Source organism: Sceloporus undulatus, chromosome 4 (assembly GCF_019175285.1).
Source record: "Sceloporus undulatus isolate JIND9_A2432 ecotype Alabama chromosome 4, SceUnd_v1.1, whole genome shotgun sequence".
In the NCBI taxonomy this organism is placed as follows: domain Eukaryota; kingdom Metazoa; phylum Chordata; class Lepidosauria; order Squamata; family Phrynosomatidae; genus Sceloporus; species Sceloporus undulatus.
Window position 1 is genome coordinate 121,196,660 of NC_056525.1, and position 15,508 is coordinate 121,212,167.

The 15,508-nt window shown below is 40.6% G+C and overlaps 1 protein-coding gene across 4 annotated transcripts in view; it reads left to right on the top strand.

Annotated features, from left to right (window-relative positions):
• Positions 1-15,508, top strand: part of RGS8 (regulator of G protein signaling 8) — a 58,718-nt gene that overhangs the window by 27,161 nt on the left and 16,049 nt on the right. For 3 of the 4 annotated variants that reach the window (XM_042465858.1, XM_042465860.1, XM_042465861.1), the window contains 2 exons: positions 9,492-9,593; positions 12,541-12,605. In XM_042465858.1, coding sequence (XP_042321792.1) covers positions 9,492-9,593; positions 12,541-12,605 — 167 coding nt within the window. The remainder of the gene's footprint in view (positions 1-9,491; positions 9,594-12,540; positions 12,606-15,508) is intronic. The other variant, XM_042465859.1, reaches the window with a different exon arrangement.

The following is a 15,508-nucleotide window of genomic DNA, read 5'->3' on the forward strand; positions in this document are numbered from 1 at the left end:
CAGATAAAATTGGTGGTAAATACAATCTGCCTTGCTGGAGAACTGGGGTCTCTGACTCATGGTTTTTACCTTTGTTAACCTTCTGTAAAATGTCTGTATCATCTACAGAATGATCAGGTGTCAAAAGAAAAGGGCAGTTTTGATATCTATATGCACAGAAAAATATAAGCATTTTAATTGGGTTAATTAGCTGAGTAATCTACGAAAAGTGTGGTTGACTAGGACATAGTTTTATTAGTACAAGAGATTATATGGAGTGTGCTTTAGATTTTTTTTTTAATGGATGTTTTTATGTCATTTTATACTATTTAGCCAGTTGATTTAATTGGTTTTTTTTTAATTATTGTAAAATCTTTAAAAAGATTTTATCTGTAAGCTGCCTCAGGTCCCTTTCTGGGAGAAAGATGGCATTGTAATAAAATGAATAATTAAATTATTGCTGCTGCTGCAAGTTAAGGATGCTCTTATTCATTTGTAGCACAGTTTCAGTGTGTTACAGTACTAGGGAATTAAATGAGACACAATGGTCTTTCCTCTGTCAAGGAGCAATGGTTTTTGTGTTATTATAAGTCATTAGACAAATGTAAATTTTTCTCTCAAAACAAGAGTGCCCATAGAGAAAATAGTAATATATTTAATTTGGGTAAAAGACCAATGATGTTAGTTAACAGTTGTAGACAAATTATTGGTTTTTTTTAAAATTACCCTTTCTAAATTTTTTTGAAATAAGATCAGATTTTGCAGCACAATTATCTATTTGTCATCTACAAGGAATGCTTGTGCACATCTGGTCAGCAAATGCTTTGGAAAGTGGCATCACTAGGGTTGGCGTCACCCAGTGCAGTAACTCATGGAGTCACGCCCCATTGACCTCCTCCCATACCACACCATACAGAATCCTTAATAATGTTTTTTGTACTAATAGTACTCATAAATCACAATTCTCATATATCATTGAATGTGATGGCAATAGCTATGGTACAAACAACATGCAACATTAAAATTATACCTTTAGATTACAATATTATACACACAGGTCTATAAGTACATTGTTTCATGCAGTTAGTGACAATTTGTAAGATGTGATTTTTAAAAGAAATTTTCAAACGAATAAAACATGTATTTTTTAAAAATTTAAATTTTAAAATTTAGTTTTTAAAAAATCTGGGGCCTCTCCTTTCTCTTCCCACTGAGCCTCACCTCACACACACCATCTTTTCAGTGTTTTAAGTGGATGGAAGCAAATGTCACAGCCCATTTCCTTCCAAAGGCAGATGTTTGGGGATAGTGATGTGACCCCCCTTAGGGTTTCACTTGGTGCATTCCACTCCCCCATGCCCCCTATTCTATAGAGCATGCCAAAGTCCCCTGGGTTTTGTGTTTCTGCAGGAGCAAAATACTGTGGAGTAGGTTGCATGGAGCTAGGAAGATTATCACTTAGATTAGCTCTAAAATTATATTTAAAATATTCAATAAATAGAAAGTATCCAAAAGCAATAATAACAGAAGGGAGAAGTGGGCACAGTGAAAGTATCACGGAAACAGTGCCAAAGCTTTCTGCAAAGGCTTTCCAGATGGCATCGAAAAATGTCATTTTATATTTAACTGTGCAGTGATAAAAAGATCTTGCAGGCTGTTTCGCAGTGAAGTTAAGAGAAGAAAGTACTTTGAGGCCCAGTTTATGACTTCAGAATGACCTAGCTATCACAGATTTTAGATTCTAAGTGCCAGTACTATGAAGTGTAGTGGAGTGATTTTCAAACTATTTTAGTGATCCTTTAGCGAATGATGAGAAGAAGAGGCAATCGGCCTTTCCAAAAGACCTGTCCTGGAATGTGGGGAGGGATGTGTATATGAGGATGTGTTTGAATGGAGTGTTCTCTCAGCTGAAATTTCTTCTGGCCAGTGATTCCTGTAATTGCCAAAGGGCTGAAGGACTTTGTGAGGCATGGAGAGCAAGAGTGTGAAGCTCTCTCTCATCCTGTCTACTGCAGAAAGATTCACAGAAGTTAAGATAGAAAAGGGACCAGCCTCTAATTTGTAGATTCACAACCCAGCTGTGAATGGAGCAAACATTATTATTGTGGTTGACTGCAGTCAAGTCAACTTCGACATATGGTGACCCTATGAATAAGAGACCTCCAAATCATCCTGTCTTCAACAGCCCTGCTCAGGTTTTGTACACTCAGGGCCATAGTTACCTTGATTGAATGCACACATCTGTAATGCGGTCTTTCTCTTTTCCACATTGCCAAGCCCTGGTGGTGCAGTGGTTAAATGCCTGTACTGCAGTCACTCACTCACAAACCATAAGGTTGCGAATTCAATCCCAGCCAGGGGATCAGGGTCGACTCGGCCTTGCATCCTTCTGAGGTTGCTAAAATGAGTATCCAGCTTGTTGGGGCAATTACCTTACACATTGCAAACCACTTAAGTCCTCTGATAAGCAGTATACAAATGTACTTACTATTGCTATTGCTATTTTCTAGTGAGTCACGTCTTCTCTTCTTGGCTTCCAGAAAGAGTTTGAGTTTGATTTGTTCAAGGACCCATTTATTATTTTATATCGGAGAACTTGGTATCTATAGAACTCTTCTCCAGCACCAAATCTCAAATGAGTTGATTTTCTTCCTATCAGCCTTTATCATTGTCCAGTTTTCACAACCATACATAGAAATGGAAAATACAATGGAATGAACAATTCTAACTTTAGTATTCAGTGATATATCTTTACACTTCAGGATCTTGGTTAATTCCTTCATAGCTACCCCTCCAAATCTGCTTCTGATTTCTTGACTGCCATCTCCATTGTGATTAATGACTTTGCTACATCATAAACTTGGAACAATTACTAAGGCAAGATTAATGCTGAACATAAACAAAACTAAAATAATGACCATGGAGGATCTACACAAATTCAACCTAGACAATGAGGAAATCAAAATAGTTAAAGATTTTCTATACATTAGATCAAACATTGATCAGAATGGAGACTGCATTCAAGAAATCAGAAGAAGACTAGGAATGGAAAGGGCAGCTATGAAATAGGAGCGGGTAGCAGATTTAAAAGAGGGTTTAGAAAGAGATGGGAAACAGCTTTGGTTCAAGGAAAGACCTTCTCTGATGTAATTTTGTAGATTGTTTGCATGGCAATGTTTAAGAATGTAAAATCTTGCTTTGTTTTGTATTTTAATCTTAATAAAGTATATATATATATATATATATATATATATATATATATATGAATTGTCCAAGCCATTGTATTACCCATCACTATGTATGGAAGTGAGAGCTGGACAATGAAAAAAGCAGATAAGAAAACCCATTTAAGATTTGGTGCTGGAGAAGAGTGCTGAAGATACCATAGACAGCCAAAAAGACAAACAAATAGATCCTAGAACAACACAAGCTTGAACTTTCCCTGAAAGCTGAGATGACGAAACTGAGACTGTAGTACTTTGGCCACATCATGAAAAGACATGACACTTGAAAAGACAATAATGCTAGGAAAGGTGGAAGGCAGTAGAAAGAGAGGAAGACCACACATCAGATGACTAGACTCAGTCAGGAGGTCACAGGTCTGTGTCTGCAGGACCTAAGCAGAGCAGTGAAGACTAGGGTGCCTTAGAGATGTCTCATCCATAGGGTTGCCAAGAATCGGGGTCAGCTCAAGGGCAGTTAATAACACAACAACAACAAAGTATAGAAAAATCTTTAACTATTTCAGTGTCTTCACAGTCTACTTTGAATTTATGCAAATCATCTGTGGTTATTATTTTTATTTTCTTAATGTTCAGCTGCAAACCTGCCTTTGTACTGTACTTTCTTTCCTGGCTTTTTTCAGTTCCAAATTTTTGCTATTTTCTGCTGGTACTATGGTATCATCTGTAATTGTGAGAATTGGAGGAAGGATCATCCTTCCTCAAAATTTAGTCATGCTTTACAGATGACATGTTCAGTATACATGTTAAATAGATGGGGTGATAAAAGGCAGTCTTGCCTGATCCCTTTTCCAATTGGAAACCATTCCGTTTCTCTGTATTCTGTCTTGACAGTGGCCTCTTGTCCAGAGTCCAGATTATGCATCATGACAATCAAATGTTGTGGCACACCCATTTCCTTAAGAGTGATCCATATTTTTCCATGATCTACAATCAAAGGCTTTGCTACAATCTATAAAGCACAGGGTGATTTTCTTCTGATATTGTTCGGCATGATCCATTATGCTATGTATGTTTGCAATAGGATCGCTAGTGTGTCTTCCCTTCCTGAATCCAGCTTAGACATCTAACATGTCTTTTTTCATATATGGTAAATGTATTTGTTGTAGAATTTCAGCATCACTTTGCTTGTGAGAGAGATTAATGGAATGGCCCAGTGGTTACTGCAACCCCTAGTGTTCCCTTTCTTGGGGAGTGGGATGTATACTGAGCATTTCCAGATTCTGGGCCATTGTTTTGTTTTCCACATTTGTTGACAGATTTTAATTCAATGTAATCCAAAATGTTCAAAGTAATCCTGTGGTCCAAAACACACTGCAGAAATAATCCAGTCTGAGAATGGTTTAACTACCCTGGCTCAGTGCTAGGTAATTTGGGTAGTACAGTGGATCCTTGTTATACGCTGGGATTTGGTTCCAAGATCCCCCGTGTATAACAAAATCCGTGTATGCTCAAGTCCCATTAAGTATAATGACATAGCAAAATGGTGTCCCTAATAAAAAATGGAACATCAAGGTAAATTTATACTTTTTTGGAACATTTTCAAACCATGTTTGCTTAAATCCGTGTATAAAAAATCCGTGTATAAGAAGGGCCGACTGTATAGTTTTGTGAGACATTTAGCCTTCTCTATCAGAGAGCTCAGGTGCCATAATAAACTACAATTTCTAGGGTTCCTGAACACTGAGCCAGGGCAGTTTAAAGTGGTCTCAAACTGGATCATTTCAGCAGTGTGTTTTGGACCTCTATCTCTGTAGCTTAAAGTGGCTCTGTCATACAAAGAAGTATCATATTAGCTATTTATTTATTTAAAAGATGTATATCTTCCTTTGGGGATAAAAACATCCCAAGGCAGCATTCAACAGTAAGAAGAAGAACAACAACAGCCCCAGTGGTCACTCAATTCCAAACCAAAGTAAAGAGGTTAGGATTCAGGTACATTTGTCAAAGGGATGTGATTGGCCACTGTTCCCTTTTCTGTACATACAGTAGGCCCTTGGTATCTATTGGGATTTGGTTCCAGGACTCCCCATAGATACCAAAACCCATGGATGCTCTAGTTAAATACAATGGCATGGATATTTGACTCCATGGATAAAGAATCTGTGGATATGGAGGGCCAGCTATACTTAGGACTACATAGACATCACTGTGTTTATTGGCAAATGCACAAGTGTGTGTGTGGTCAATAAGATGTAATTGGGTGAGGGCAAGGGAAGGGGGCAAAATTCTGTTCTGTCTTCTCTTGCCATGCTCACCTGTATTCAGCAGCCTTCTCCCAACCCAGTTTGTTACATGGCAAGGTAAGGCAAAGGAGGGGCTAATTTCCCCACCACCTCTCCTGTGCACACTTGTTTCTTTATAAAAAGTCAGAGTTTGGAAAGGACAAATATAATTACATGCTGAAACTGTCTGTAATGGATGAGTGGGAGGAGGATGCTCTGAGTCCCAGGGCATACGCTTAGCACTGCTCAGTTATGCGCAGCTTCACCCGGCCATTGCAGTCATTCCTTCTTAAAAATAACTTTCCAAATTGTGTAAAAAAAATGGAACTCTCCATGATGCACACACGTTTAATAAATGCGCATATGACTAGCTTGGTTCTTAATAGCAAACCAGAGCTGCTTACGTCTGTCTAAGGGACCATTGACTGGAAATCATTTTAGATTCAATAAATCATTTTCAATAGGCCTGTAATCTTTTTTAAAATTGTAGGCTGAAGTCTTATATACCTTCAGGGCAATCTAATACACTCTAGCTAAGTTAGAGGTAAGCTCAATGAACTGAACGAGGCTGTCTTCTCATATGTACATATGATTGCACTGCATTTTTTTCTTAATGAAAGGAAAGAATATACTCATTGCTTTCAAAATGTATTTTTCAATATCCGTTTGCCTTGCCTTTTGGGAGGAATGTCCAAACTGTCTAACCTGCCATTACATAATAATTGCAGCATGACTAGCTTGATGCCCATATCACCTAAATCAATAGGCTGGTCAGGAAAGTGTGGGTGAAAAAACATTTTTTTCCCAAGGAAAACAGCAATTTTCTTCACACAGTAGCCAGGAGTAAATGAGAAATTGATCTTGACCACAGGGACGTTTCCAGCAGCCTCAGCAATGACCTTTCCAAATAAACAAAAAGCCACCTTTACGTTCTGAGAAGTTAAAAAACACAGACACTGTTTTAATTAGTTCTATTTAGTTAAAAATAAACACAGACATAAATTAGCTGTTTGGGTTTTTTTGTGTGTGTGTATGTCTTTTTTGCGTCAAACTGTAATAAACTCTTGCAAGCTTTTCTCTGCAGTCACGAGGATTAGGAAGGGACATGCATTCAATCTGAAATTCTCATGACCTTGTTTTTAAGTCATGATGTAAGATTACATAAACCTCTTGCTTCCTATAAGCTCTGCATCCATCCACCTTCACAGCTCAGGATTGTTAGGCTTCTGCCATTCTATATCCACCAGGTGGAAGTTAGCATCTGGCACAGAATGTGGATTTGTAACCCCCAGATGCTAATGCAACTGTTGCATTTAAAAATGAGATAAAGCTTCAAATCCTCATGCTATTGGCAGGGCTCCCTGGGCTGTTGTGATTTTAATAGCACTAGGCTAATAATTTTTAAAAAGCCACTATGGGGCTGTGTGCACAGGCAAAAAAATGTGAACTCATTTTGTTTCCAGCTCTGTTGGAATGCACAACGTATGCCCTATTTTAATACTGTAGCTTCTTTTAGCAATTAGTACGGATTTTAAAACTCATTTTTTACTCTGCAGTTTTAGGAAAAACCATATCTTTTTACATATTTGTGCTGGGATAGACTCAAGGTGGGTGGACTAACTGGATGGTGGGACTAGTCTGGCAGGCTTGGTGTGTGTCGCCAATTTATGTTCAGAGTATGGTAACTGAAGGCTAGCAGGGCTTCTGAAATGGAAGCGTATGTTGTATTTTATAAACTTTTTTTAACATGTTCTCTCTATATTTGCAAGAGTTGGGCCCCTCAGCCATGTGTGTGCTCCCTCCCTCACTTATTCATTCACTTGGGCATGGAAGGTGAAGGAAGAAGGAGTGGATAGCCCAATCGAACATTATTTCCATTATCTCCAATACACCATGGAAAAGAAAGCTGCCATCTCCTTTGCTGCAATTGACAACAATGGAGTGCTATGCTGTTTGCTGCTGCCTCTCCCCAGCCAAGCCCAGCCATAAGATCAATGGTGAGGGGGTAGATGGGGCTACCCCATCACCATTCCTTGACCTTAGAGCAACTTCACCAGTGGGGTTCTGCTGGGGGGGGGGTGCAGCAACAATTGGGATGAAGTGCACCATTGCTGGAAATTGCAGTGAAGAAGATGGACAGTTTTTTGTATGTGTTTGTGTGCATCAGGAGACATTAAAAACACATTTTTAAAAAATAAATCAGATAGTCAAGGAAAAGGAGACATTTAGACTTCCTCCTTTATTCATGATCTCTTTCTGGGATGTGAAGTAGGAAAGAAGATTGGATAGGGGAGGCATACAAAGTGGCAAGATTGACAGGTAAATAATAAGGCTGTTGGTTGATAGGTTTTTCTTTCTAGTAGGTGTGGCATTAATGGGGGTCACTGCAGGCCAGGAAAATGCAAAGTGATGCTTTTTTCCCCCATCAGTGTAGGTGAGGCCACAGTCTACCTGGGTATAACAGAAAACTGCTCCACTCCCATCTTCGGTCAAGGCTGACCAAGGTATTTGGTTATCTGAGTCAAGAAGTGCCACAACAGCCTCCCCCTAGGAGTAAAAATGTGTTAAAAATACATTATGTAACTTAAAATTTGCTGCCTTTTCAAAATCAGCTGCTTGATGGCTGCTGCCCTGTTCTGCCTAATGAAGGGGGGCAGCCCTAAAAGTGGGTATCCCTACCTACATTTTTCCAATTGTGGATGCCACGCTTTGTTTCATTCACTTGTATAGAACAGACCAGGGAAATGGAGCTGCAATTCAGAATGTCTTGGAGGGAGGTACTGTAATATTAATGCTGTCTTGTCCCTCCTCTTAGGGAGGAGGGAGTATTCATGTAAATGTAGCATTGGCTAAAAGAGAAAAATAGAAGGATCATAGAGCTCAAAAGTATCTTGTAGGACATTTAGTCCAATGTCACTTCCTGGTGACCCCGGAGTTTATCAGACAAGGGAAATTGGAAGTATAATCCAATGGCAATCTGAACGCAATCATGGGGTTTAACATTATTGCGTGATAACCCACTACACGCAAATTCAGGCAATGGGAAGTAAGTCTGAACACAATCATGGGGTTTCACGTTATTGCGTGATAGACTACTACATGCAAATTCGGGCAATGGCATGCTATTTTCGGGCAATGGGGAGCCAGTTTGAATGCAATTCACATTCACGTAAATTCGCTGAACTAGCAAATTCATGTGAATGCATTCTGGCCCCACTTTCTTTTCATTCAAAATTAAGAGAAATTACTCACGTGTGATAAAGTCCCCCATCTTCTGGTAATAACTTCTCTACTGCATTGGTCCGCCACCAGGGCCATACTCAGAACCTGCCAGAGCTTTTGTGTTGCTGACACAGTTTTCGAGAACTTGTACTTACCTTCATGTCACAGTGAGATGGCAGACCAGAATTTTCGGGGGATTATAAGTATACCAAATTAATGAGTAAAGAAGAAGAATCTTTCCCCCCCTAAAAAAAACCCTCTCCCATAACACAAGCAATAGCAATATCACATACATTTCTATACCACTTATCAGTGATCTAAGCACTCCCTAAGTGGTTTACAATGTGTAAGCACTTGTGGGGTGGTGCAGAGGATTCAATTAAACAACTTGGCAGAAGATTCAAGAAAGAGGGGGTAAAACACTACTTCTTTCAGTACAGGTACTTTTTTTAGTCTTCCCTGGACTGTGTCCTCAGACACTATGATAGCTGTTGTAATGGCCTGGCTTTCTCATGCCATAGCAATGCCCATAAAAAGCAGTGAGGCAAATTCATGAGGAATGTCAAAGCCTTGTAGCTATGAAATCTGACAGTACAAAAGCAGTATAGCAATAAATATAAGTTTCTATGGTGGGAAAAGTAGAGGAATGACTTCTTTGCCCAACTTGTGGCTTTCCTAGAAGTCTCTGATACTAGTCAATGTTGGTCAGAAGATGCTGGGTCTGATCCAGCAAGATTGTCTTTACACTGAATTAGACGGTGCGACTAATTATCCTCTCTTCTTCTCTTTCATTTGCTCCCCTACCTTTCATGACTGACTGCAGAAACAGAGGGATGAGGACTCGTCTGGGCTGCCTGTCTCACAAATCGGACTCATGTAGTGATTTCACAGCCATCCTGCCAGACAAACCTAACCGGGCTTTGAAGTGAGTAGACACCTGCTTGCTTTTCAGTGTCACTTCCCTCTTTTCCTTGCCTGCAATATGACATTATTGTCACATGGCATGGATCCCATTCTTGTGTTTGTCGGAATTTTACCTGTTTGTGGGGGAGCCATTACTGCATGTCTTCTAAGTTGTACGTCTGGGGCTGCTTGTGCCATTGCTCAGCTATGGACACCTGCTGAGTGATCTTGGGCAAGTCACAGCTTCAAAGGAAGGGAAATGCAAACCTGCTCTGAACAAATCTTGGCAAGAATACCAGTGATAGGGTCACCATAAGTCATAAACTACTGGACAACACAATAAAATGTTGCAGCTGGTGCAAGCAATTGTCAATAAATATTTTAGTACAACAGAAACATCATTTGGACAGTTAAAGAAAACTCAGAACCGTAGGAACAAATCCTACACCCTCCCAATACATTTCCTGTGTCTGGAAGAGCACTCAGTGATATCTGTAAGGGACAAACTAGGACAAATCTAACACTATGATCACCTAGCGTTATAAAAACAATTTAATTAATAGCAGCCACCCACCCTGCAGCCAGTCAGCCCTGTGGCTGTATGTATGATTTAAACTCCTCATTCTGTTTGCATGACTAAAATCTCCCCACAGCTGTTATGTATGGGGGAGGGGATACTTGCAATTATTCATATCATATCTATCTGGGTTCCTCCCCTTGTAGAGCAATGGTAGAAATTTTAAAGTCAAGAAACCAATGTTGAAAGCATTAAACTTCCCTCCCAGCACTGATGTCCAGATCTAATACTCTCCGCTTCCCTGTTCCTTTTTACCAAACTACACAGGCCCGACTTTAGAATCTCATATCATGTCTTTGATGATAAGAGGGAAAGTGTAGCAAGCCTCAGACTAATACTGCAGGCAGTGGCAGAGGGCTATTTTAGTTGGATCCAGAGTCAGGAAAATTTTTGACCTATGGATAGGGTTGCCATAGCACGCCCCCCCCCGTGACCAGCACGGTTTTGGGGGGCCCCTCCCGGTCACGGTCCGGTTTGGGCCCCCACCCGTGCCTGGTCCCCTGTTTGGGGGCCCGCTCCGGCCATTGCCACTGCCGCCAACCCACCTCCTCCTCCAGCTCGCCTTCCTCGCCTCCAAGGCGAGGGCTTGAACACTGCCCAGCCCAGGCCTCAGTAGGGGTCAGTGGCAGGCGCGCGCGGAGGGAAGTGGGGCAGGGGAAGCGAGGCCCCATTCCCTTCCCTGGCTTCCTCCCCTGGCGACGGAGAAAGCCAGGCAGAGGTTTGGGGCTTCGCTTCAGCGAGGCCCCATTCCCTTCCCTGGCTTCTTCCGTCGCCGGCGGAGAAAGCCAGGCAGGGGAAAGAGCCTTTCCTCTTTCTCCTACTCCTTCTGCCTCCTCTCCTCCTCCTTTTCTTCCTCCCCTTCTTCCTCTTCTTCTTCCTCCTCCTCTTCCTTTCTTCTTCATCTTTTTCCTCCTCTTCTTCTTCCTCCTCTCCTCCTCCTTTTCTTCCTCCCCTTCTTCCTCTTCCTTCTTCCTCCTTTTCCTCCCCTTCTTCATCTTCTTCTTCCTCCTCCTCTTCTTCTCCATCTCTTCTCCTCCTCCTCCTCCTCTTCCCCTCTTCCTTCCCTTCTTCTTCCTCTCTACTTCTTCTTCCTCCTCCTCTTCTTCTTCTCCTCTTCCTCCTCCTCTTCCTCCCCTTCTTCTTCATCTTTTTCCTCCTCTTCTTCTTCCTCCTCTGCTCCTTCCTCCCCTTCTTCCTCCTTTTCCTCCCCTTCTTCTTCATCTTCCTCCTCCTCCTCTTCTTCTCCTCCTCCTCTTCTTCCCCTCTTCCTCCCCTTCTTCTTCCTCTCTACTTCCTCCTCTTCTTCCTCCTCCTTCTTCTCCTCTGCCTCTTCCTCTGCCTTTTCCACTCTTCCTCCTCTTCAATGCCCAAATGTGCTGTTTGGAATGGGGGAGGCAGGTTGGCCAGAAAGGGAAGTCCATTTCTGCCATCTGTCTAGGAACAATGTCCAAATGTCCTCCATTTTGATCATGCCTAAGAAACATGCATTTCTATTAACACTTTTTAAAAAGCATCATTTTTTTGCGTGTCCTCCATTTTTACAAAATATGTCCTAAATTAGAAAATTTTGTCCTACTTTTGTCCTACATTTGTCCCAGTTTCGAGGTCCAGACTTATGGCAACCCTACCTATGGAACCTGTGTCTTTCTCTTCCTCCAGTTCTTCCTAGAATACAACATCTCTCCTGCTCCCGCCCTTGCAAAATTATGTCAGCTTCTATATAGAAAGTCATGTAGAACAAGGACTAACAAACCTTAGTATTTGGCATTTACTTTCCTTCCTTCCTTTTTTTACTGGAATCTTGAGATCCACCAACTGAAGCCAGCTGTGAAATATGTTTATCGTTAAAGACAAGAGATCTCTAAGCACATGTTTAGTCCAGGAATTTCTTTCCAGTTCCACCAGAGATCTTACAACCCTTAAACCCATAAATCCACTCCTAGTTTCACTCCTAAACTTTTGTTTTAATTCACATAATTTAGAAAAGGTAGGAGGGAATGGAGAGAGGGAAAATGTTGTTGTTCAACAAGTAAGAATTAGATATCCTTGTGGATCTAGTGCACATGATCCAGAGACCTACCTGTAAATCTGGATCTATCTACAGCTCATTTCTAATATAGAGGAACAGAACACGAATTGATTTTTAATGTTACCAAAGTGATTTTGGTCACAGAATATGATCTAGTACTTATTTTAATCAAAAGTTGGGGTTGTGGTAGAAGGGGGCTGCAATTTCCAGAATCTTCTAGCTGGGTACTTCTAGAAATTGTAGTCCAAAAATGAACCTTTCTGGGTTTTGATTTTTATACAGAAGTATAAAAACTTCCCTTTTCATTTTTAAAAGACTTTCACCTATGACCATAGTCCTTGATTGTCTGTTTCTTTCTCATAGAAGATTATCAACAGAGGAAGCTACCAGATGGGCAGACTCTTTTGACGTCCTCCTCTCCCACAAATGTGAGTAAATATGCCTTTATTCTCTAGAGTATCCTTTGCCCTACCTACTTAGCAATTTACTAATGGTTTTTAATGATAAGATTTATTAGTTAATTGCTCTGTGAAGGCCTCAAGGGGGAGAGGAATAAGCTCACTTAAGAGATATAGCAAAATGTAGGTCTTGAGCCTTTTCCCATACAAGTCTCAACTTGACATCTGCTTAAATTGAGTCTGGCACCTCACTGTGAAATCTACACCAACAAAGAAAATATATTTGGGTTGTTTTCTGTGTGACATCCCATGTTGACAACAATCTCAAGTGGGAAAGTAGTGTAAACAGCACCACAAACAGTGCATTTTAGGGCTAGGCAACTTCAGGGATAGGAAAGAAATTCATTGCTCCCACCCTAACTCTCTGGGTTCAACCCATTGTGGGAGGCTGCATCCTATTTCTGATGCCTCCATCCCTGGTTTGACTTCCATCAAAATTCAGCTGTATTGCAACAGCCAAAAGAAGGCAAGCGGAAGGGGCAAAAAATGTTCTCAGAAAATTTGTCGGTTTTCCAGAACACGATGCCTGGGCCAGAGAACTTCTCTTGCCTTCAGAGTGAAGGGGAAGAATCACAAGACAAGATCATATTTGTGTATTGTATGTCAGTTATCTTCATTTGTTAGGACTTGGTGTCTTTTAGCTGAATGGTATACCCATAGTAAAAATGTTTAAAGCTTAAGCTATCATGTTTAATGGCATCAACATGGATGACCATTTTTAACATCACCCTTGTAATATCACCAGCGCCCACCTCCATGAGAACACAAGGGGATCCTCTCTAGATCTTGGGGTTTTGCCTTGAAATCTCATTGCCTGGTATTATCTTGACCTGGCAACCCTAATGTAAGGGCCTAACTGTATGACAGGAAAATCATATTTGTTTGCTCATGTGTCTCCCTGTTCATCTATGATATGGGATGTGGTGAATTTCCCTCTTCTCTATGTGTTATGGAACAAAAGGGCACACTAGCATGGCAAAGGAAGGAGATCCATCCTACATTTCCTAGTTTTATCACACCCTGCTTTGCTGATTCAAGCACTTTTCTCCTCAGATTGGCTCTTATTTACTATCCTATAGTGACTGCGAAGTAGGGAGAGAGTTCATTTTCCTCATTAGTATAGCTTCTTTTGCTTAAAAGGTCTTAGGTGTGTATGTGCTCTCAAGTCGCCTGTCGACTTATGGCAACCACATGAATTTCTTAAGTTTCTTGGGCATGGAATACGCAGAGGTGGCTTTGCTAGTTCCTTCCTCTGAAATATAGCCTGTTATTTGTAGACGGTCTCCCGTCCAAGTACTAATCAGGTCTGACCCTGCTTAGCTTCCAAGATCAGATTGGATCTGGTGCCTTTAGGGTATTTAGGCCTGCTTGAAATTTATATTAATGTATATAGGACCAGTGCAAGCCTAATTTGCAATTAACATGTTTACCTTATACCTAGTCTTGCATTCCCTTTCATGGGGTTAAGGTATGTTTAAAGTAGACTCATTGAAATCAAAGTGACAACTGACTCACGACTTTTGTTTATATAAGTGTGGCTAAATCTGAACTACTTGGGTGAACCACACACTGTCGGCCCCCGAAAACCCCATGACAGATTCCCATTAGGGTTGCCATCAGTTAGAAATGACTTGAAGGCAAACAGCAACAAGAACAGCAAAGTCTGAAGCTAACTCACTGTGTTTAGTGAACCATGCTGTGTGATGTGAATCCCAACTCTATGGTGTTGTGTGCACTTGGCAGAATTGGGGAAGTCCACAGCATGGTGACATCATGGCATGCAGTAAGGCTGTTTTTCAGCATCAGTGCCATCTCTTTTGATATATCAAATGTGGGGGATGGCATTCCCTCACACTTCCTGAGCGTGTTTCCACAACCAACCTGAGATTCTAGCCTTAATGCTGAATCTTGACATTTTTCCAAGCTGCCTAACAAGTTAATTAAAAAGAATCAGAATTGGGCATTCAAGTTTCAAAGGTAGGCTGCAGATCTCCACCCACGCCATTGTTGAGTAAAGGAAAAGCTCCTTATTTTAGTTGTAACACGATGTAATTTATGTTAGTAGCGAAAAGCCTGCAATCTGCAATTTCCACATAAACTGTATATACATCTCCAGCACCATATAATCAGCTCGCTTTTTGTCACTTAAGACGGATCAATTATCCCAGTGCTAGTCATGAAAATATTATTCTGTTCCACTGACATCTCATGCAGGGAATGCTCAAATTTCTGCTGATATTTGGAAACAACCTGTAGAGTGACTTTTTTTTACAAACTGGAGTATATTTTAGCTAATCTCTCTAATATATTTTAGCAAATTTCTCTAACAATACTCTAACAATACTCCTTTCTAACACACACACACTGTGTGGGTGGGGGTTACTGCAACAGAAATTGTCATGAAGTATGTTTAAAACATTAGAAGTACAGGCCTTATTTAAAGTATTTATATGAAAACATCAACCTTCAGGCCCTTAGGCACCACTTAGAGCAGCAAACAACAATCTAACCAATCTTTAAAACATAATAAAATTTCAATAAAACAAAGAAAAAATAGCGTAATGAAACCAGAGGAAGATGTAGCCAATGAACAGAATCCTAATTAGAGAAAAGACATATAATGAAATGCTACAAGAATCCTCTTTCAGCTTCTCAGGGCAAAGAGTTCCACATTTAAATGTGACCACAGGGTAGACTCTTCTTTCTGATATCAACCAAATTTGAGATACAGAGAAGATCTTCTCTTTCAGACCTGGGGGCCTTGGGAAAATTGGAATGGGAGGAGGTTGTAGATAAGGTTTGCTAGAAGTTAGCCATTTAGAGGTTTAAAAGTAATCACCAACAATTCAGTTTGAATTGCCCCTGGGACTTGA